This window comes from Leucoraja erinacea, chromosome 1 (genome assembly GCF_028641065.1).
Source record: "Leucoraja erinacea ecotype New England chromosome 1, Leri_hhj_1, whole genome shotgun sequence".
In the NCBI taxonomy this organism is placed as follows: domain Eukaryota; kingdom Metazoa; phylum Chordata; class Chondrichthyes; order Rajiformes; family Rajidae; genus Leucoraja; species Leucoraja erinaceus.
In genome coordinates this window covers 18,615,684-18,640,574 of record NC_073377.1, presented here as the reverse complement: position 1 = coordinate 18,640,574, position 24,891 = coordinate 18,615,684, and the positions used below count along the sequence as shown (strand labels likewise).

General features: G+C 44.2%; 1 protein-coding gene across 1 annotated transcript in view; it reads left to right on the top strand.

Moving 5' to 3' along the window:
- Positions 1-24,891, top strand: part of myo5b (myosin VB) — a 244,990-nt gene that overhangs the window by 70,779 nt on the left and 149,320 nt on the right. Inside the window, exons 2-3 of the mRNA XM_055660264.1 lie at positions 17,051-17,161; positions 22,522-22,693. Of these exons, the coding sequence (XP_055516239.1) occupies positions 17,051-17,161; positions 22,522-22,693 (283 nt within the window). The remainder of the gene's footprint in view (positions 1-17,050; positions 17,162-22,521; positions 22,694-24,891) is intronic.

Here is a 24,891-nt window from a genome sequence, read left to right as displayed (position 1 = left end):
AAGGCGAACGTCAAGGACTTGTGGTCAGTGAAAGCCATGAACTTCCTGCCCTCTAGAAAATACCGAAAATGTCAGATAGCCAGGCACAGGGCGAGGCGCTCCCGGTCGAACACGCAGTAGTTGCGCTCGGGGGGGCCGCAGATGAAAAGGCCAGTGGCCGTCGATGAGCTTCTCGAGCACCCCTCCCACAGCAGTGTCAGAGGCGTCCACCGTGTGGGCAGTCGAGGTGGCGTCTCACTGATGCACCAGCATGGTGGCCTTGGCCAACGCCTCCATCGCGCCGTCAAACGCGTCCTCAGCCTCGGTGGTCCACACGAGGTCCCGTGGTTTACCGGCGAGGCACTGAAACAGAGGGTGCATGATCCTGGCAACTGCCGGCACGAAGCGAAGGTAAAAGTTCACCGTGCCGACAAACTCCTGCAGCCCCTTGACGGTGAGCGGTCGGGGGAACTGCCGAATGGCCTCTACCTTGGTGGGTAACGGGGCTGCGCCCTGCGAGGTGACATGATGCCCTGGGAAGGAAACTGTGCGGAGGCTGAACTGGCATTTGGTGGGGTTGGCTACCAGTCCATGGTCCTGGAGCTGCTGGAACAGCACCTGTAGGTGCGTGCAGTGCTCCTGTTGGGTGCGGCTTGCAATCAGGATGTCATCCAAGTAGATGAATATAAAGTCCAATCCACGACCCACTATGTCCATGAGCCGCTGGAACGTCTGCACAACGTTCTTTAACCCGAATGGCAAATGCAGCCACTCGAAAAGGTCCAACGGATAGATGGTGGCGGTCATAAGCATGTCTTCAGGGTGAACGGGGATCTGGTGGTAGCCGCGGACCAGGACCACCTTGGAAAAAGGCTGGCGCCCTCCAGATGAGCTGTGAAATCCTGGATTTGTGGGACCAGGTAGCAGTCCACGGTCGTAATGGCGTTCAGGCACCGATAATCCCCACATGGTCTCTACCCCCCAGATGCTTTAGGGACCATGTGCAATCGGGACGCCCATGGGCTATCAGAGCGCCGCACGATCCACATGTCCTCCATCTGTCTAATTTCCTCTTTGGCAATGCGCAGCTTGTCGGGCAGGAGCCCGCGCGCCCGTGCATGTAATGTCAAGTCAAGTTTATTTGTCACATACACATACGAGATGTGCAGTGAAATGAAAGTGGCGAATGCTCGCGGACTTTTGTGCAAAAGACAAACAACAAAACAACCAAACAAATTATAAACACAATCATAACACACATATTCTTTTACATAATAAATAATGGAAGGAGAAAAAAACGTTCAGTAGAGTTAGTCCCTGGTGAGATAGGCGTTTACAGTCCGAATTGCCTCTGGGAAGAAACTCCTTCTCAACCTCTCCGTTCTCACCGCATGGCAACGGAGGCGTTTGCCTGACCGTAGCAGCTGGAACAGTCCGTTGCAGGGGTGGAAGGGGTCTCCCATGATTTTATTTGCTCTGGAGTTGCACCTCCTGTTGTATAGTTCCTGCAGGGGGGTGAGTGAAGTTCCCATAGTGCGTTCGGCCGAACGCACTACTCTCTGCAGAGCCTTCTTGTCCTTGGCAGAGCAATTCCCAAACCAGATGGTAATGTTCCCGGACAAGATGCTTTCCACCGCCGCTGCATAGAAGCACTGGAGGATCCTCGGAGACACTCTGAATTTCCTCAATTGCCTGAGGTGGTAAAGGCGCTGCCTTGCCTTACTCACGAGTGCTGAGGCGTGTGATGCGCATGTCATATCCTCGGAGATGTGGACTCCCAGATATAATGTAGCAATGTTACAACATTTTGACATTTTAAAAATCAAGTCTGCAATTTATCCCATCAGAAGCACAAAAATAAGTTTAATTTGACACCTAATTCACTTTCATATCTTCAGTATTAAAAAAGTTATGGCCTTTTTCATACTCGGAAATTAGCATCTTGTTCCCTATTGATTTTCCATTGACTTAACACAAAAGCTGTGATCGAGGACAGTGAAATGGCCATAACCTTCTTAAAAATTAAAAGAACTGAAATAAATTTTCAGTTATTATAGATTGAAGCATTCTGAAACAAATATGAAACAATCTTACTTGGATGACCTGAAATTAAAGCATATAATTAGTTAGTTACCCAATTGTAGCTAATTCCAAACTTCAATTACTAGATCTAAACATCTATCCATTTCTTAAAAGATTAACATTTTTAAATAGCCTAAGTGTCCAAATAACATTCACAAAGAATTCACAATAAAACATGATTTTTAAATCATTTACATTAATTTATAGGCCAAATGGAAGGAATTTAGTGTTCAATTGCTGTAAATTAATGGCCATTAAAATCAGCTTTCGAGTGGGATCCTGTGGAACTCTGTGGAACGCGCTGGTTTGGAACGTTCCCATTGCGGTAGATTTGTACCCCATATGCCCAGAAAAATACTGCGGGATTTAATGGGCCCCAAATTAGCTACTCGCAACATAAAACTTTGTATAAAGGGATCTTAAGAAGCCCTTTTTAATGTAAAAATAAACAACCTACCTTCCATTGTCCCCTGTATGAGATCCGTCCCGTTGTCGGCGGTCGCGGGTTTAGAGGATAATTTTTAACCTACTATAACAATTAAATTAACCAATTAAGTTTAAAAATAGCCGCAGCGAAGAACCTCGCAGTGATTTTTCGTCAGCAACTAAGTAGGCTGAACAACCTCAATTTGAATAGCCAAGGGAAAATCGTGTTTTAAACCCGCTCCCCTCTCAACGGCGCCAAAATCACGCACACGGGCTGGGATAGATCTGCAGCCCCGCTTAGGTTTTGCAACATACCTATGTAATGGTGGTCCCGCGGTGGGAATATGGTGCACCACCCCGTGCTTAAGGGCGATCGCATGAAAACGGGGGGTGAGGAGCCCCCGGGAACTCCACGAGCAGGGAGGCATAGGAGCCCTCTAATTCGGCTACTGCGCTCAGCTGCGGGCTGGGGGGTTCAGTGGGCCGCTAGATCGCGGGGCTGGGGCACGCCGGTGGAACGAGGCTCCCGCCCCGCACGTCCACCAGAAGTGAAAAGGCCCGGAGGAAATTGGCACCCAGCAACGGTTGGGCCACATCCGCGAAGGTAAAAGTCCAGGAATACGGGCGGGAGTTAAAGCTGAGAGAAAGAGTCCGAGTGCCATACATGCGGATGGTGCTATGGTTGATGGTGGTCAGGAAGGGGCCTCGCTTATCGGCACGTGTGTCCCGCCCAGTCGGAGGCAGGATGCTCACGATGGCCCCGGAGTCCACCAGGACTCCGGAACCACAGACCAGTTAGTCTAACATCGGTAGTGGGGAAACTGCTAGAGTCAGTTATTAAAGATGTAATAGCAGCATATTTGGAAAGTGGTGAAATCATTGGACAAAGTCAGCATGGATTTACGAAAGGTAAATCATGTCTGATGAATCTTATTGAATTTTTCGAGGATGTAACTAGTAGAGTGAATAAGGGAGAACCAGTGGATGTGTTATATCTGGACTCTCAGAAGGCTTTCGACAAGGTCCCACATAAGAGATTAGTATGCAAACTTAAAGCACACGGTATTGGGGGTTCAGTATTGATGTGGATAGAGACCTAGCTGGCAGACTGGAAGCAAAGAGTAGGAGTAAACGGGTCCTTTTCAGAATGGCAGGCAGTGGCTAGTGGGGTACCGTAAGGTTCAGTGCTGGGACCCCAGCTATTTACAATATATATTAATGATTTGGACGAGGGAATTGAATGTAACATCTCCAAGTTTGCGGATGACACGAAGCTGGGGGGCAGTGTTAGCTGTGAGGAGGATGCTAGGAGGCTGCAAGGTGACTTGGATAGGTTGGGTGAGTGGGCAAATGCATGGCAGATGCATTATAATGTGGATAAATGTGAGGTTATCCACTTTGGTGGCAAGAACAGGAAGTAGGCGAATATCTGAATGGTGGCCAATTAGGAAAAGGGGAGATGCAACAAGACCTGGGTGTCATGGTACACCAGTAATTGAAAGTAGGCATGCAGGTGCAGCAGGCAGTGAAGAAAGCGAATGGTATGTTAGCATTCATAGCAAAAGGATTTGAGTATAGTAGCAGGGAGGTTCTACTGCAGTTGTACAGGGCCTTGGTGAGACCACACCTGGAGTATTGCGTACAGTTTTGCCCTTACAATTGCTCAGTTCTATCCACAATGACTCCATTTTCTGATGGAAAGGGCACAACTTTCTTGAATGACATTGTCAGCAGGAAAAAAGTAAAGAAGGCTAATTCCTCAGGACAAAATGTTTAGACCACAGCTTTGACATAGAGAACCGTGCTTTGTTAGAGAGACAAGCACAGGTGTGATGGCAACACTGCCGGCCCAACCACTAACACCTCTGAATGGAGGAATACAAAGATCCCTGCATCACCTGCACCATTTAAGGCATCGATGACTGCTGGGCAGACCACCGCCAGGTATAATATATGTCTCCATCAATTTGGTGCCAAAACATTACTGTCAATAGAATCATTGACACTGGAAATTCAATTTCAAAGCAGTCGAGAACCACAAACCTGTCTCTTCTCAGCCAGTGCCTTCCAGAAAACAGCCAGTAAACAGGCTGCCTCTTCCTTGGCTTATGGGCTGCCCTGAAGTCTGCTATAATTAGCCCTTAAGAGGAGGCTCCTGGCTCTTCTATGAAGAAGAAGCAAAGCTGGTTTGATGAGAATAACTAGAAATTGTAATTAACCTCAAATTCTAGGTGTTCCAAAATTGAAAGCACCACCTTTTCTTGGAGAAAGGAAATCAAGTCAAGTCAAGTCTAGTCAAGTCAAGTTTATTCGTCACATACACATATGAAATAGCATCACAAGTGCCTGAAGGTAGGGACTCAAGAGAAGCAGAGGAGCATACACAGATTTTTCAGTGTTATAAAGGTCATATATTGTTCAAACACCCAAGGCCAAACCCCATTGACAGCCAATAACCTAGTGAACATTACAGAGAAATGCGAGGTGTTGCAATTTTGGATGTCTAACATGGGCAGGACCTACCCAGTGAATAGTAGGGCTCTGGGGAGTGTTGTAGAGCAGAGGGATCTAGGAGTGCAAGCGCATGGTTCCTTGAAGGTGGAGTCGCATGTAGATAGGCTGGTCACAAAGACTTTTGGTATTTTGGCCTTCATCAGTCAGAGTATTGAATATTTAGTTTTAAACTAGTTTTAGAGATACAGCGTGGAAACTGGCCCTTCGGCCCAACGGGTCCGAGCCGACCAGCGATCCCAGCACATTAACACTATCCTACACCCATTAGGGATAATTTACACATACACCAAGCCAATTAACCGACAAACCTGTACGTCTTTAGAGTGTGGGAAGAAACTGAAGATCTCGGAGAAAACCCACGCAGATCACGGGGAGAACATACAAACTTCGTACAGACAGCACCCGTAGTCGGGATCGACCCCGGGTCTCCGGCGCTGCATTCGCTGCAAGGCAGCAACTATACCGCTGCGCCACCGTGACTGCAACGGTAGAGTTGTGAGATCATATTGCAGTTATATATGACATTGGTGAGGCTGCATTTAGAGTATTATGTTCAGTTCTGGACACCATGTTATAGGAAAGATGTTGTCAAGCTGGAAAGGGGACGGAGAAGATTTACGAGGATGTTGGCAGGACTAGAGGGTCTGAGCTATAGGGAGAGGTTGAGTTGGCTGGGATTCTATTCCTTGAGCACAGGAGGATGAGGAGTGATCTTTTTGAGGTATATAAAATCATGAGAGGAATAGACCGGGTAGACGCACAGAGTCGCTTGCTCAGAGTTAGGTGAATCGTGGACCAGAAGTAGCAATGTTACAAAAAGTTGAGATTTAAAAAATTAAGTCTGCAATTTATCCCATCAGATAAAGCATAAAAAGAAGTTTAATTTGACACCTAATTCACTTTCATATCTTCAGTATTAAAAAGGTTATGGCCATTTTCATACTCGGAAATTAACATCTTGTTCCATATTGCTCTTCCATTGACTTAACACAAAAGCTGTGATCAAGGACAGTCAAAAGCTCATAACTTTCTTAAAAATTAAGAGAACTGAATGAAATTTTCAGTTATTATAGATTGATGCATTCTGAAACAAGTATGAAACAATCTTACTTAGATGACCTGAAATTAAAAGATTTAATTAGTTAATTACCCAATTGTAGCTAATTACAAAATTGACCGTTGTGACGGAAATAGTAATAAAAACCAGGGCTGCCTTGAAAATTCAAAAATGTGATATTCTCAAGATCAGAACTTTTATATTATTGTATAATATCCTGTAAGTCCATAACAGATAGGTAAATAAATGACAAATTCTAGCAATAGACCAGGTCTTTATGAAGATCAGTTGCTAGCTGGTACATTGGAATATCATAATCAGTAGCATCATCATACTCCTCAGATTGTAACCAATAAGCAACTCTGTACACCTTGTTTTTCAAGTTCTACAAGTTTTTGCTCTTCAAACCATGCATGACATGCCTTTCTGCCCACTACTTTCCCATTAACAATGTCCTGTAGATTCCATTTCTTAAGTAAAGGATATTTTTTTTAAATAGCCGAAGTATCCAAATAACAAATTAATCCCATTCACACAGGAATTCACAATACAACATGATTTTTAAATCTCACTGTCATGAATTTGTATGCCAGATGGAAGAAATTTAATGTTTAATTCCCATAAATTAATCCAGAAACATCCGCTCAAAATATAATCAAAATTATTGTTTTTTGCACAATACATGTGACTCAAACTGAATATTTTGTTTAAAAATAATGATCATGGAGTGAGAATAACACAAAATATAGACAATTTGGATGGCATGACATGATTGTCCAAAAAAATGGGCATTTTAATGATCTTACTTCTGGAACGCGGTCGATTGGAACGTTGCGTTTGCGGTGAATTTGAACTCCACATCGGCAGGAAAAACACTGCCGGTTCGTATGGGGCTCAAATAACATTTTTGCAACGTAAAATTAGATTAAAGCCATCCCAAGAAGCAAGATTATATGTAAAATAAACGACTTACCATTGTTTTGTCCCATTCTTGCGATCCGTCACATTGTAGGCGTTGAGGGCGTTCAAAGTCGCATTTTATTTTGATTCAAATATTAAATTGTCCAGCTAATTTTTTAATTTAAATGGCGCGAATGGAAGTCCGATCGATTTTTCATCAGCAGCTAACAGCCCGAGGAAGTCCGCCTCTGACAGGCAGTAGAAAATGGCATTTTAATGGGAGGAGGGGGCACCATTGGTACGGAACATTTGCATTTTTCAGCTTGAAATTGTGCAATATGGTGCATACTGTAGCGAGTCTTATAACTTACACTTGAATGCAATATATATGCTTTAAATTGGATTGGAGCGTTTTTGAAAGGAGGGAGGCTGTGCGATCACTGATCACTGGCCTTGGGGGTACCCGGTGAGGGAGTGGAGCAACCGAGTGGGGAGAGGGTGTGGAAGAAGGGAAGGAACTTTTTGAAATTTGATGTATTAAAATCATGTTTTAGTGCACTGTAAAAGTATGATTTCAATGTTTTTTGTATGAAGTATTTTTAAGAGGTAACTTTTTAAGGGATAACTTTATCCACACAAAGGGTGATGGGTGCATGGAACAAGCTGCCAGAGGAGGTAGTTGAGGCAGGGACCATCCCAACATTTAAGAAAATGTTAGACTGATACATGGATAGGACAGGTTTGGAGGTATGGACCAAAAGCAGGTAGTGTAGCTGGGACATGTTGGCAGGTGTGGGCAAGTTGCGCTGAAGGGCCTGTTTTCACACTGTATCACTCTATGACTACATTATACCTCCACCATGCATGAATGCTTCAAAATCAAGTGATCAAATTTTACTGCCATATATTCAAGCATAGAAACATAGAAAATAGGTGCAGGAATAGGCCATTCGGCCCTTGGAGCCAGCACTGCCATTCAATATGATCATGGCTATTCATCTAAAATCAGTACCTCTTTCCTGTTTTATCCCTATATCCCTTGATGCCGTTAGCCCCAAGAACTAAATGTAACTCTCTCTTGAAAGTGGCAGAGAATTCCACAGATTGACAACTCTCTGCGTGAAGAAAGTTTGTCCTCATCTCAGTCGTAATTGCCCCCCCCCCCTTTATTCTTAAACTGTGACCCATAGTTCTGAACGCCCCCAACATTGGGACCATTTTTCCTGCAGTTACAGTAAGTGAAAATCTAGCAGACAAGCAGGATGCTTTCTCCAACCACCCCCATTTGAAGTCCACTACCTTCCACCGTTTCTACCCAGTGCTTGGTACTTACTTCCAGCAGCCACTGGTTGTCCTCCAGGATGCACCGAGCCGCAGCCTGATCCATGCCGGTCACCTGGGCAAATTCGACGCAGAGACTCTCTCTCCCCCCTCTCTTCCGCTCCCTTTCCTCTCCCCCTCCTCCCCCCTTCACACCCCTTCTCTCTCCCCCTCTCTCTCCCCCTCCCCTCTCTCTTCCCCTCTCTCTCTCTCTCTCTCTCTCTCCCTCTCTCTCTCTCCTCTCTCTCTCTCTCTCTCCCTCTCTCCCCCTCTCTCTCTCTCTCCCCTTCCCTCTCTCTCTCTCCCTCTCTCCCCCCCCTCTCGCTCCCCTCCCTCCCCCTACCTCCCCCTCTCCCCCTCCTCCCCCTCTCTCTCTCCCCCTCTCTCTCTCTCCCCCTTTCTCCCCTCTCTCTCTCTCTCACTCTCTCTCCCCCCTCTCTCTCTCTCTCTCTCTCTCTCTCTCTCTCCCTCTCTCTCTTCTCTCTCTCTCTCTCCCCTCTCTCTCTCCCTCTCCACACCCTTTCCCCTCTCTCTTTCCCCCTCTCACCTCTCTCTCTTCCCCTCGCTCTTCTCCTCTCTTCCCCATTTCTCCCTCCAACCTCCCTCTTCCCCTTGCCCTTTCTCCTCTGTCTTTATCTCTTTTTCTTTGCCCCCATCTCTCTCTTTCCCCGTTTCTCTCTTTCCCCCCCTCCCCCTCTTCCCCCCTCTCTCTTTTACCCCCCCTCTCTCTTCCCCTTCTCTCTCCCATTCTCTCCTACCTCTCCTCCCTCTCCACCCCCTCTCTCTCCCCCCTCTCCCCCTCTCTCACCCCCCTCTCTCTCTCTCTCCCCACTGTCTCCCTGTTTCCTTCCCCTCTCTCTCTCCATCTCCCTTTGAGAGTCTGTCCCTTCGGCACAGAGACTCTCGTGGCAACAGCGCAACGCTTCCGACGCCTCCACGGACCGGGACTTGCACTGTCCGGAGCGCTCCATGGCCAGAGCTGCAGCGAGCGACACGCCGGCCCCGGCAAACACTCGTCCGTCCCGGCTCCCCGCATCTGTTCCGGCCGCTGGTTCTGCTCCCATCCCTCCCGCAGCCCCGGCTCTCCAACACCCGCGGACCATGCAGTTTATCCGAGGTTTGAAATTTTCATTGATCACAAAATTTCTCACCACTGAGCGTGAGAAATTTGTAATGAGCGTGAGGGCGTGAGAGTTTGCTTGAGGGCGTGAGTCTCACGCTCAAAGCGTGAGAGTTGGCAGCCCTGCATTAATTTAAGGTGAAGGGGAAAAGGAATAGGAATCTGAGGGGTAGAATGTTTACACAAAGGGTGGTGGGTGTATGGAACAAGCTGTCACAGGAGGTAGGTGAGGGAGGCACTATCCCAACATTTAAGAAACAGTTGGACAGAGATACATGGATAGGACAGATTTGGAGGGATGTGGACTAAACACGGGCAGGTGGGACTGGGACAAGATGGGCCAAAGGGCCTGTTTCCACGCTGTATCACTCTATGACTGTATAACTACAGAGAGAAGGAGAGGGACTTAATCTGTTCAGTCCTGTCACCACCCCTGATCGAAGGGAAGCCATGAAGGCCATGTACTGCAATTTGAGGGGAGTAGACAGTATCTACTAAAATCTTAAAACTTATCGATGAAGACATCAAGAGCGCACAGCGCAGTGGAGAAAACCGGGAGTCTCACACTCGCCTGCCCCACCTCGTAGTCATAGTCTCTTACAGCTTGGAAACAGGCCCTTCGGCCCAACTTGCCCGCTCCAGCAGACATGTCCCATCTACACTAGTCCCTCCTGTCTGTATTTTGCCCATATCCCTCTAAACCTGTCCTATCCATGTTCTGTGGAAGATTATATAAAGGTTATTCAGATCCCCCAGAACCAGAATAGAAGTAAATCGTACTCATTCCCAAGGGACTACTGAAGGAGAGGAGAAGAGCTCACTCGAACTTCACGTTGTAAAAAAAAAAGAATGATGCCCTTTGCAATCACTGAAGTTAAAATTGGTTTATTGGATTGATGTTTAAATTGTGCAAAACTAATATCCCCTGTCAATGATTGACTGGTGAACATGTGCTACTTGAGTTCACATGTGACCTCTGAGCCAAGGTACTGGGAGTTGCTGAAGAAAATGGAAGTGGATGACAATTTAGTAGATTAGTTAAAAAGTAAACTGCTGGTTTTTGTTTTCTCATTTATATGGTGTTGCCACTGTTTTGTTACAAAGACCTGGCAACTGCAATTGAGATTCAACGAGGAGGTCGACACTGTGAGATCTATTTCAATACTTGCTGTCAAAACAAAGGGCTTGGTCGGCAAATTTTTTTCAATTATTTTTGGACCTCTTAACACAGACATTTTTAATGAAGACAAAGGGGAATTGGATGATAAAACAATTCACTCGCACAATGTTAATAATTGCGTATTTAAAGTTGTTTGAAAGGCCACAGCTGCAATTCAGGCATGAGGTTCCCACACATTCAGAGTTGTACAGTATAGAAACAGGCTCTTCGGCCCATCAAGTCCACTCTGACCGACCACTAACCTAATCTAATTCCATTTCTCTCTACACGGCAGCCTAGTAAACTTACACAACCACAAATCTTTGAGAGGTAGGTAGAAACAGGGGCACCTGGAGGAAATTCATGCGGTCACAGAGAGAACATGCAACCTTTTCATAGACAATCACCAGAATGAAGATTGGATTAGAGGACATTAGCTACAGGGAGCAGTTGGACAGACTTGCCGGAAGTTGCGGGGGAACCTGATAGAAATATATAAAATTATGAGAGGCAGAGATAGCACAGATAATTGGAACCTTTTTCCTAGGATGGAAAAATCTACTACTATAGGGCATAGCTTTAAGGTGTTAAAGTTTAAGGGATATGTTCAGGGCAAGTTTTGTTTTTGTTCCAGAAGGTTCTGGGTGCCTGGAATGTGCTGCCAGGTGATGGTGGAGGCAGATGGGATGATTGTCATTTAAGAAACTTTTGGATAAGCTAATGGATATCCAGGAAATGGATAAGATAAGGAGGATAAGAGGTATTGGCATCATGTCGACTGAGACATTGTGGGTCGAAGGGCCATTTACTGTGTTGTACCGTTCTACGTGCAGGGAGGAGCTTACAACCGAGCGGTATGAATATTGATTTCTCTCACTTCAAGTAACCTTTGTATATCGCCCCTGTCAGTCCCTCCACCATGTGCTCCGTTGTACTAGTTTCACAGTCATCTTGTTCAATTCTGCTGTCTGTATAACTTGACGTATGTTGAAAGAATGGCTTGACTGGGCTTGTATTCACTGGAAGTTAGATGGATGAGAGGGAATCTTATAGAAACATGTAACATTCTTGAGGGATTGGACAGGGTAGATGCAGGAACATTTTTCCCGATGTTGGGAGAGTCCGGAACCAGGGGTCACAGTCTAAGAACACGGGTAGGCCATTTAGGACTGAGATGAGGATAAACTTCTTCACCCAGAAAGTTGTGAATCTGCGGAATTTTCTGCCACAGAAGGCAGTGGAGGCCAATTCACTGAATGGTTTCAAGAGAGAGTTAGATTTAGCACTTAGGGCTCAGGGAATCAAAGGATATGGGGAGAAAGCAGGAATGGGGTACTGATTTTGGACGATCAGCCATGATCACATTGAATGGCGGTGCTGGCTCGAAGGGCCGAATGGCCTACTCCTGCACCTATTTTCTATGTTATCACCTATCCCACAGCCTACAGTGGACCATTGTGGGCTCTACCATCCGTTAATGATTATCGACGCTTTTTGCATATTATCCATTTATTTATCCGAAGTACCGTCTATATCTCTCTTTCCCCAACTCTGTCTGAAGAAAGGTTTTGACCCGTCACCTATTCCTTTTCTCCAGGGATGCTGCCTGACGCGCTGAGTTACTCCAGCTTTTTGTGTTTATTCTATGTTGAGGATTGGCTACCACATTCAGCACCAACAGTCACTGAAGCTACGAGGCAGTTCTACACCATGCCACTGGGCTACTCATGTAAATGGAGATGGGCAATTGAAAAAATCTGCAGAGCTCAATGTAGGGCAATAGATAATAGGTGCAGGAGTAGGCCATTCGGCCCTTCCAGCCAGCACCGCCATTCACTGTAATCATGGCTTATCATCCACAACCAGTTCCCCGTTTCTGCTTTCTCCCCGTATCCCTTGACTCCGTTCTTTATAAAAGCTCTATCTAACTCTCTTGTGAAAGCATCGAGAGATTCGGCCTCCACTGCCTGCTGAGGCAGAGAATTACATAGGTTCACAATTCTCGGGGTGAAAAAGTTTTTCCGCATCTCCGTTCTAAATGACCTACCCTTTATTCTTAAACTGTGGCCCCTGGTTCTGGACTCCCCCAACATTTGGAACATGTCTCCTGCCTCTAGCATGTCCAATCCCTCAATAATCTTATATGTTTCAATAAGATATCCTGCCATCCTTCTAAATTCCAGTGTATACAAGCCCAGTCGCTCCATTCTTTCAACATATGACAGTCCCTCCATCCCGGGAATTAACCTTGTGAACCACCTTGTGTCACTCCCTCAATAGCAACAATGTCTGTCCTCAAATTAGGAGACCAAAATGCAGATTTCAAAACTAATATTGATCCCACCATTGATTTGTTCTTGAATGTTGAGTATAAAACGAGGGCTGGGGCAGCTCAGTGGGCAAGCAGCATCTATGCACCCAGCACTTTGCTTTTTGCTCAAGATTCCAGCATGTGGACTTTATATTTCTTTGAATTTGATTTCTTTCTTTTTTTTTAAATAATTTTATTTATTAGAAGTAGTGTACATTACAATAATATAAGCCAAAAATAACATAATACATTTCTTGTACCACTTCATATTTCAAACTTTATAAAGAAGAAAAGTAAAGAAAGTGAATGTGTGAAAGAGTGATAAAAAAAAAAAAGACCCTTAGACAGAGAGATGGAAAAAAAAGTTTAGAAGTAAGCCATAGAAAGGGAAAAAGAGAGAAAGAAAACAGATGATATTGTAAAAGTAAAAAAAGAGCTAAAACCAACCGTATTTTTCCTCCCCCCTCACCAGGTCCTGAAACTATTTCTTTTCAGAATTCTGTTGCACCTTGTACTTGTAGTAAGTCGACAAATGAAGACCAAATCTTTTGGAAATGGTCTGGTTTGCCTGCTAGAAGGAATCTCATATCTTCCAGGTGCAGCATTTCGAACATATTTGAAATCCACATATTTATTGTTGGGGCGTTTTTCCAGAATTTAAGTATGTTTTTTTCCCCATTATTAAATTTGATTTCATCCTCATTCATTCCTTTATTAATCCAAGGGCAGATTCCAGAGTTATTGGGTGTGATTCAGCACTCTGAGCTGCTAATGATACTAACCGAAGGAAGTGTATGATATGGCATCATCCTTCCACTTTCCTGGTGGTGTGCTAATGGCTCGAATATGGGAGCAACAAATATTATAAATCCAGAAATGCGACAATGCCACTTCTGCTGGTAGACTGCTCTGGAAGGTTTGATCATATAGGAGCCAAGGAGAGCTAGCCGACTGGATGAAAATTTGGCTTAATGGAAGGAAGGAGAGCATGATAGTGGGAGGTTGTTTTTCAGACTGCAGGCCTGTCACTAGTGGTGTGCCTCAGGGAACGGTGCTGGGCCCATTGTTGGATATCATCTATATATATGATTTGGATGAGATCGTACATGGCATGATTAGTAAGTTTGCCAATTACACTAAAGTGGGTGGTATTGTAGATATTAAAAATGGTTTACGAAAATTACAGCAGGATCTTAATCGGTTGAGCAGGTGAGGTGAGGTATGGTTGATGGAATTTAATCCAGAGAAATGTGAGTGTTGCATTTTGGGAAGTCTAACAAGGGCAGGACCTACACAGTGAATGGCAGGGCTCTAGGGAGTGTTGTAGAGCAGGGAGATCTAATAGTACAGGTATATAGTTTCCAAAAAATGCCATCACAGGAGGGTGGTCAAGAAGGCTTTTGGCACAATGGCCTTCATTAGTCAGTGTATTGAGTGCAAAAGTTGAGGGGTTATGCTACAGTTGTACAAGACATTGGTTCGGCCATATTTGGAGGATTGTGTTCACTTTTCGTCACCCTGTTATAGGAAAGATGTTGTTAAACTGGAGTAGCAAAGATTTATGAGGATGTTGCCAGGACTCGAGGGCCTGAGCTATAAAGAAACATTGATCAGGTTAGGACCTAATTCCTTGGAGTGCAGGTGGATGTGTGGTGATCTCATATAGGTGTATAAGATAATAAGAGGATAAGATCGAGTAAATGCACAGTCTTTACCTGGAGTTGGGAAATCAAGAACCAGAGGACATAGTTTTAAGATGAGGGGGGAAAGATTTAATAGGAGCCTGACACAAAGGGTGATGGATATATGTAACATGCTGCCAGAGGAGGTAGTTGAGGCAGATACTATCAAGATGTTTAAAATATATTTGTACAGGTTCACAGCATAAGTTTATTAGGATAAGGCCAAACGAAAGCAGGTGGAACTAGTGTGGATGGGGCAAGTTGGTTGGTGTGGGCAAGTTGGGCCGAAGGGCCTGTTTCCATGCTTTATGACTCTAAATTAATTATATTTTTAACTTGGTTGAAAATGAAGAGTAGATCCTCCTTATAAATGTAAGAGGATCTGTTTGTTTGGGAAGTAGAGTTCTGAACTTGTCCAAAGGGGCAAATGGACTCCAGGACGGTGTGTTGCCTCCCCGGTGCCAGGGTTTAGGATGTTTCAGAGTGACTCTCAAGGGGGAATGTGAGTAGTTAGAAGTGACATAGGTTGCAAAAGAGATGAAGTCCTGCAGAATGAATATAGGGAATTGGGCAAAAGGGCAAACAAATAAAAAGCAGGATCTGAAGGGTAGCAATGTCCAGATTACTTCCAGAGCCATTCGCAAATGAAGGCATCAATACGAAGATAGGACACATAAGTGTGTGGCTGTGGAGTTGGTATCCGAGGCAGCGATTCAAATCTTTGAACCATTGAGATCTCTACTGGGGTAGAGATAGCATGTACAAGAGGGAAGTGGGTTGGACTTGAACTGAAGGAGGACTAATATCCTGGCAAATTTGTAAGTGCTACCTGGAAGGGTTTAGTTTATTTTATTTTAGAGAAATGGAACGGAAACAGGCTCTTTGACCCACTGTGTTTGCACCGACCAGTGATTCCCGCACATAACATTATACCTACACACACTAGAGAGAATTCACAGTTATATCAAGCCAATGTACGTACATTTGGAGTGTGGGAGGAAACCGAAGATCTCGGAGAAAACCCTCATGGTCACGGGGAGAACGTACAAACTCTGTACAGACGGCACCCTTGTCGGGATCGAACCTGGTTCTCCGGTGCTGCAAACGCTGAAAGGCAGCAACTTTACCGCTGCACCACCGTGCCTCCCTTATGCCCCTGTCCCACTTAGGAAACCTGAACGGAAACCTCTGGAGACTTTGCGCCCCACCCAAGGTTTCTGTGCCGTTCCCGGAGGTTGCAGGTGGTTGCCGGAGGTTGCAGGTAGTGGAAGCAGGTAGGGAGACTGACAAAAACCTCTGGGAACCTCCGGAACTGAAACCTTGGATGGGGCGCAAAGTCTTCAGAGGTTTCCGTTCAGGTTTCCTAAGTGGGACAGGGGCATTAGCCTGGATTGGCAGAGGGAGCAGTTTCAATGCGGTAGGAAAGCAGGGGGAGGCTAGAAGTCGATACAGAAGTCAATGACAGCAGGTTCAATAGACAGGATAATGAGGAGCACAGCAGGAAGTGAGGAAAGATGGGTTAAATGGCATTTAGTCCGATGCAAGAGGTCTGATGGAAGGCAAATGAACTCAATGCTTGGATAAGAACATGCGTCTGGGACGTTGGAGCCATTATAGAAGCCTGGCTAAGGAAGGACAGTACTGGAAGCTTAATGTACCGGGGTATAGGTGCTGGAGGCAAGATAGAGTTGGGAGCATTTATTTTTTTTATTAAGGAGAATATCACAGCAGTAGTCCAAGAACACATTACTGAGGGTTCATCCAGTGACACTATATGAGTGGAGCTGAAAACTAAAAAGAGGATGATCACCTTGTTGGGAGTGCACGATAGGTTGCCAAATAGCATATTTATTCCTTTAATTCTCATTGACTACGCGATTGTAGGCTGCTACAAGACTAATAAAGTTGTCATACTAGGAGATTTGAACTTTCCCAATATAGACTGTGACTGCCATTGTGCTATTGATCTGGTGTTCAGGAATCTGGCAATACGCAGATGGCCCACAAGGTAGAAGGCTAAACCTGACCTATTCTGCGGGAATTGGGCATGGGAACTCAATGAAGTGTCATGGATGAGCACTTTGAGATCATTGACCACAATTCTATGAGCTTACAAATTGTAATGGATAAAGATGGGGCATCTTGGACCACATGGCCACGTTGGTCCATAGGGCCTGTTTCTGCAGTGTATGACTGAGTCAGAAACAATTTGATGACTGTTTCTGAAATTAAATATACCAAGAATATTGATGACTCAATATTTATTAGTACACACTGGGTGACTCTCGCTAGGACGGAGAGATTTTTGGAGCATTCTGAGAGATTTTTTTTGTAATTGCTCACGGAGAACGGGTGACTTTCAGCAGTAACATATTCACCTCTAAAATGATACTTTCTCGATGTAACAAAGTATAATACTGTTCATTGTAATGCAAAGAGGATGCATTCACTATAACCTGTTGCTTTCTGTACACCAATATGTCTTGCTTTTGTTTTGCAGTATACAAAGGTTTGGATCCCTGACCCAGAGGATGTTTGGAAATCAGCAGAAATCGTTCAGAACTACAAAGAGGGGGATGAGATCCTTCATCTTAAACTGGAAGATGAAATGGTCAGTACTGTTAGTGGGCTAGTGGACAGAGGAATGACAACTTTCTGCCAATGCCAAGTGTTGGGTCTTGGGTGACACACTTAAAGACAAAACATTTAATAGTAACTCGGGTTAAAGTGTGCAGCCTTTGTGAAAGGAGGGCACCTGAGGAGCGATAGTCACTCAACTTGTGTGAGATACTACACATGGTTTAACAACACAAGTATTCTACAAGGAAATTAGTCTGCAGAGGAAAGTGGAGAAGCAGCAATGCCCTACCCCTCACAGGTCAGATGTTCTGTAGAATTCTCGCTAGAATTTAGTAGATTGAGGGGGGATCTTATAGAAACTTACAAAATTCTTAAGGGGTTGGACAGGCTAGATGCAGAAAGATTGTTCCCGATGTTGGGGAAGCCCAGAACAAGGGGTCACAGTTTAAGGATAAGGGGGAAATCTTTCACACAGAGAGTGGTGAATCTGTGGAATTCTCTGCCACAGAAGGTAGTTGAGGCCAGTTCATTGGCTATATTTAAGAGGGAGTTAGATGTGGCCCTTGTGGATAAAGGGATCAGGGGGTATGGAGAGAAGGCAGGTACAGGATGCTGAGTTGGATGATCAGCCATGATCATATTGAATGGCGGTGCAGGCTCGAAGGGCCGAATGGCCTACTCCTGCACCTAATTTCTATGTTTCTATGTTCCTCAGAGGAAGTTTACATCTTTTCAGATGTGGGAAGGAACGCAGAAGGAATCTCATCTGTAATTATGTAAACTTCCTCTTGAAAGGTATAGATACACGGTTGTACTTGTGACTGGTCAGCAGGTGTAACATCCTCTTCTGCTTTTGAATATTGGAATCAGCTGGGAAGTCAGAAAGTTTGTGGTTTACACTCCAGGTAAATGCAGAATTGTTAAATAATTACTGTTCCAGTAGTTAAATCTATTATACGTGATCATCTGCCTTCCTTTGTGGATGTAAAAGATCTGATATATTTGAAGAAAATACGGTTCTCCTTTTGCAGTTGATTTTTTTTAAAATGTACTCCTTTTCCCCAAAAAGAGATATTCAGGTAATTCATTTTGTGGGATATCTTGTACATATTAGCTGCCATATTCATCTTCAGAATAACATTGTAAATTATATGAATATGAAGTCCAATTGGATATCCTGAGAACATGAATAAAGCTACATAAAGTAGACCAGAAATGTGCTTTGCATTGGATTGCATTGCATTCTGAAAGAAAAATGAAAAACCTAGGGAAACATAATTAAAATAGAATTGAGTGGCAATATGCAACATTAGTGGAAAGATAACGCTTCAGATATGGCACCTCGAATGACCACAATTTGGAAGGATTGTAGTTTGGTACTTTTAATGAATTGAAATTAAACCAAGGCTGGATAAAGGATGGAAACTGTGGACTTCCAAAGATAGAAGTGTAAGCACAGGGACTGGGTCTAAAGCCCACCATGGCTGTACTGATCATGATGCCAATCTAACTAATATCCATATTCCTCTATTCTGTGCCTATTCGTGTGTACAAATTTGTTGTATCCAATTATATGCAATCTTATCCACATCCACCACCTCCTTTAGCTGTGAGCCAGGCATTTGTCACTGGCTGTGTTTTGAAAAATGTTCATGCTCTCCTTTCAACTTTTCTATCTGTGCTTAAGTTTAACCCATGTACATTGTCTTCACTGCGCCTGTTAACTCTTATGTGAAATAAAATCTGAGTAGCCTTGCCCCTGTGTCTGACACCACAGCTGAAAACTGTTGATAAATGTAGTCAGAGACTAATAAGATTGACAGCAAGTCACAAATTTAGAGAGATTTCCCTCAAAGATTATTTGAGGCACATTGCAAAGTAAAGATTCTCTGGGTATTGAGAATGGACCGCGATTCATGTTGCTAACCCCTGAGAGCACTTGGTGGGAAGAAATATCCATCAATGATTACATTTAGATGTGATTTTTGGCAAATAGAAGTCTCTGGAGTCAAAATAAGAAATGTGAAAATAGGATAATAAGAAAAATATAATGCATTGCTTTAACGAACAGGATCAAACAAATTAAGGGCTACAGTTTCTATCTGTTGAATAACTAATCATATCCACTTCCACCACCTCCTTTAGATGTGTTCCAGACATTTGTCACTCTCCCTGTTTTTTAAATGTGTTCAAGAGAGAGTTAGATTTAGCTCTTAGGGCTAACGGAATCAAGGGATATGGGGAAAAATCAGGAACAGGGTACTGATTCTGGATGATCAGCCATGATCATATTGAATGGCGGTGCTGGCTTGAAGGGCCGAATGGCCTACTCCTGCACCTACTTTCTATGTTTCTATAGGTGTCGCTATGATCAGTTCTCAGCCACAGCAGAGACATTTTTTCTACATTTGGATCTGTTCTACACATACTCTTCTGGTTCACTGTGTTTGCATTCTTTACGGCAAAATAACATGTTGCTCAATATCTGGACAGTGTGACCTATGGGCTATAACAAGGACACTCCACGTCTGTGCTCTCGATGTGTTCTATTGTGTGTTTCTTCATTTGAAATGTAGATTAATGTATATTCTGGTAAATCCTAAATGAACAAACCAGATAATTTTGTGGGGAAACTCCAAACGAACGGAGCACAGCTCCTTAATGAGATTTAAACAACTCTCTTAACCCTTGTTACAATTCAATAATATGTTTTGTCCTTTGATGTCATCATTTAGAATGTTTTAGCATTCACTTGTTACATAGAACAGCATAGCACAGAAACAGGCCCTTCGGCCCACAATGTTTGTGCTGGACACGATGCCAAATTAAAATCCTTTCATCTGCCTGTACATGGTCCATATCCTCCTTACCTGCACTGCCATGTGCCTATCTAAAATAGTGCTCAAAGGCCACTATTGTATCTGCCTCCACCACCACCCCTGGCAATGTGTTCCAGTCCTCTACCATTCTCTGTGTAAAAAAAAACTTTGCCCCGCACATCTCCATTAAACTTTCACCCTCTCGCCTTTTGCTATGCCCTGTAGTGTTAAATATTTCCACCCTGGGGGGAAAAAAGATCTGACTGTCCACCCTAAAGTCTGATTTAAAGATAGTTCAAAGCAGGCACATGCCGTGAGTAATTACTCTGGGTAGAGAGTCAGTCGACTTTTAAAAAGTCTTCGAAAGCCATATCTCTTAATACAGTACCGTATTTCCCGGCAATGAAAAGGCACTCTGGTAACGGGGGGTGAAAAATATGGTTGGTATATCCCTTTTTGCGTAGTTTTTTATAATAGAGCGATTGTTTCTCTTTCTTTCTCTCTTTTCTAGGGTCTATTTCTTAACTTTCTTCTCTGACTCTCTTTCTATTGGGCTTTTTTTTTTCCCCAACACTTTCTCGCACTATCACGACTTTCTCACTTTCCTTACTTCCTTTATTTCTATCTTCCTTAAAGCTCAAAAAATGAAGTACAACAAATGTAATAAGATATATGGTGTGTATTACTGTAACTTATTGTACTTCTAATAAATAAATAAATAAATAAATAATAATAAAAGAAAATCCCGCAAATCCTTGCATCCAGACAGCCGATTTATCCTCAATTGGTCCCTTGATCCTGCTGTCGGAATGTAAAGATTTGTGGGAAGCGGCTGACATGGTTAGTTGCATGATAACCATTAGCCCAAAGAGCTATATCTACCTATCTCTTGAATACATCCAGTGGAATGGCCTCCACTGCTTTCTGTGGTAGAGAACTCTCTGGGTGAAAATGTTTTTCCTCATCTCAGTCCTCCTGGCTCAACGATGGCTCTATATAGAGAAGAAGCTATCAAGGTGGCATTGTGAATTTTGAGTCCACATGGATAGCCTACATTAAAAGCAGATGAAGTTCACCATCTCCTGCACTATTCGTAGTCAGGGATCTATGGTAGTCTCTGCAGTTCTCACATTGACCTCATCATTCACCTCAGCACCATGGGAACATAACTCACCCTTGATTCTGAGGAGCCACCTAAGAATGGGGAACAGCGGAGGTTTGGTGATGGTGAAGGTCAGCAATTGGTGTCAGGAAGGCAAAGGAGGATCTGGGAATGCAGCAAAAGTATAAATAGGTTTGAGATATGAAATGTCTATGTGCCCAGCACAACAGAGTACCCTCCAATGCTGTGCCCCATTTGGGCTGAGCCTGTGACTGAGAGATGGGGGAAAATGGGCTGCAGAGTTTGAAACTTTGGGCTAAACTTTGAGTTAAATTGGCTGGCTTCCATCTTCCCAATGTGGTTAGTCAGGATTTTACATGTGCACTGTTTGACACCAGAGCAATCATCGTTTTGCATTGCAGCTTTTGTGTAATTGAAGATACAGTGAATTCTCTCATTCTAACTTCTGTAAGCCTGAATTCATCCAAAACTCATTTACCCATCTCTTTCAAAAAATTTCGATCTTCCCAGTGCCTTCTGATTTATATTGAGTCCTGGTGAAGCAGTACCATGTTTTAAAACTCGCATTCATATTTTTCTGATCAGTCTTTGGCCTTCCTGCTCCTCTTTCTCATCTGCCGCAGCTTGTACCCTCATACACAGATCTCTTGGCAGCTTGATCCTCCCTAAATGCTTCATCATGAGCAACCACCCCTTCACTGTGAATGTCTCCATGCTGCAGCGTTCTCTCCCAACACCGCTGAGTATCGTTCCTCTTTCTTACGTAAAACAGCTCAAAACCCACTGCTTTGTTGTTTGATAATTATCCCGTGAAGCACCTCAGAATGCTTTACTCTGTTCAAGGGATTAAGTAAATAAAGTTGATGGTATATTGCTTCTTGTTGCAGTACTTGAAAGTATGAGCGATATATTTAATATGACTAACAATCGGTTAATTACAGTGTGATTCGCTTTTGCATTGAGCTTCTGTCCATTCTCTCTCACAAGATATGCTTTATACATCAGTATTATCTCTGAGAAAAATCTATTCCAAATATTGCTAAAAATGTACTAAATAAAGCATCAAAGATCACACCTTCTGCATAGGGGGTCCTTAAGAAAGCCAACAAATTTAATAAAGGTGAATATATTCTTCTGACAGAATAGCACATGCCTTCAAGTCGACTTGAGTCACAATATTTTCAGTGGCACAAGAGTGTAGATACCAGAATCTGTAGCATAAAAAAGGAGCGCTACTGGGGGAAGACAGTGGGGTCAGGCAGCATGTGTGGAGTGAAATAGACAGATGACACCATGCCGAGACCTTCATTGAGACAGTGTTTTAGGTGCTATATTCCTCGCCAGCATAAAAAATATCTATATGCAACGCCATTTGATGGATTTTTTTTAGGATGTTTACAAGGCATTATTGAATCTAATTTTTTTGTGGTTCTTGGATTTTTGCTGCAGCCTGTGGAGCATCCTGTCAATTCCAAGACAAGTCAGTTGCCTTTCCTGCGTAATCCCGATATCCTTGTGGGTGAGAATGACCTGACGGCTCTCAGTTATCTTCATGAACCTGCTGTGCTCCACAACTTGAAGGTCCGCTTCATTGAGTCCAATGCCATATACACTTACTGCGGTGAGTAAAGAAATTACAAACAGAGTTATTAGAGTGATGGTAGGGAGGACATTCTGCAGGTAAGATTGTGCAGATGCATTATGAGGGGGCAGGTGGGATGTTTAAGGTGCCGCCTTGTTGATATATGAAGTAAACTACACAATGAATGAATGAACAATAGAAACATAGAAATTAAGTGCAGGAGTAGGCCCTTTACTTTATTATCCCATGTGACAAGTATGCAAAGAGTCGCCACATATCCGGCACCGACAAAGTTACAAAGTATCACATTTTGTCTCCATTGTTCTCCCTGCCCCCCCCCAGGAGTGCAGGAGTAGGCCATTCAGCCCTTCGAGCCTGCACCGCCATTCAATATGAGCATGGCAGATCATCCAACTCAGTATCCCGTACCTGCATTCTCTCCACACCCCCTGATCCCTTTAGCCACAAGGGCCACATCTAACTCCCTCTTAAATATAGCCAATGAACTGGCCTCAACTACATTCTGTGGCAGAGAATTCCACAGATTCACCATTCTCTGTGTAAAAAATGATTTTCTCATCTCGGTCCTAAAAGACTTCCCTCTTATCCTTAAACTGTGACCCCTTGTTCTGGACTTCCCCAACATCAGGAATAATCTTCCTGCATCTAGTCTGTACAACCCCTTAAGAATTTAGTAAGTTTCTATAAGATCCCCCCTCAATCTTCTAAATTCTAGCGAGTACAAGCCGAGTCTATCCAGTCTTTCTTCATATGAAAGTCCTGACATCCCAGGAATCAGTCTGGTGAACCTTCTCTGTACTCCCTCTATGGCAAGAATGTCTTTCCTCACATTAGGCTTGGAAAGCACATCTCTGAACCGCTGACCCTCAGCATAGGAGCACCTCAAGGCGGTGTACTCTCCCCCCGCTTTACTCTCTCTACACCAACAACTGCATCGCCACAAAATCGTCTGTCAAGCTTCTCAAGTTTGCGGACGACACAACCCTGATTGGACTGATCAGGATGGGGAGGGATCTGCCCACAGACAGGTGGCCTCCTGGTACCATCGCAACAACCTGGAGCTCAATGGTCTTCTTCTTGCATATGGTGTGCACAGCCTAAAGTTGTAGGACAACTTGTTCTATTTGGTTATATTTGATTGTGCACACCGGGTTGATTGCATTCGTCAAAACAGGGCGGACCACGTGAAGGTTGCAATCTTCCACCCCTCAATGCTCTTAAGACAGTGGAGTTGATTGTAGACTTTAGGAGAGCTCCCCCTCCCCTCCCCCCCACTCACCATCAACAACACTACAGTCACATCTGTAGAGTCTTTTACATTCCTTGGAACCATCATCTCCAGGGACCTTAAGCGGGAGGCCACCATCGACTCCACAGTCAAAAAAGCCCATCAGACAATGTACTTCCTGCGGCAGCTGAGAAAACACAATCTGCCACAGGCAATGATGGTCCAGGTTTATACTACCATCGTAGAGTCTGTCCTCATCTTCTCCATCATGGTCTGGTTTGGCTCAGCCACCAAGCACGACATCCGGAGGCTGCAGCGAATCATTCGATCAGCTGAGAAGGTTATTGGCTACAACCTTCTTCCCCCCCCCCCCAACCTTACAGTTGTACACTGTAAGGGCCAGGAAATGAGCGAGTAAGATTATCTCTGACCCCTCTCACCGTGGCCACAAATTAGATAGGGCTAGATAGGGCTCTTAAAGATAGCGGAGTCAGGGGGTATGGGGAGAAGGCAGGAGAGAAGGCAGGGTACTGACTGGGGATGATCAGTCATGATCACATTGAATGGCGGTGCTGCCTCAAAGGGCCGAATGGCCTACTCCTGCACCCATTATCTATTGTCTAAATGATACTAGATTGAAGGGCAGTGTCCATGTTTAAAGGACAGAATTAACCAATGACTACCCTTAGTAGAAAAAGTGGTAAAGAATGCTTTTGGTACAACATCTTCTCTCGCTGCTCCCGTTCTGTGATTACTCCTGCAAACCGACTATGATAACTTTTTAAACATTCCTTGAACTTCATTCCTTTTGTCCTGTTTTCACACCTTGCACTTCCTTATCTATGCATTTCCTTATCTATGTTCCTCTCTCTCCCCTGAGATCAGTCTGAAGAAGGGTCTCGACCCGAAACGTCACCCATTCCTTCTCTCCAGAGATGCTGCTTGTCCCGCTGAGTTACTCCAGCATCTTGTGTCTATCTTTGGTTTA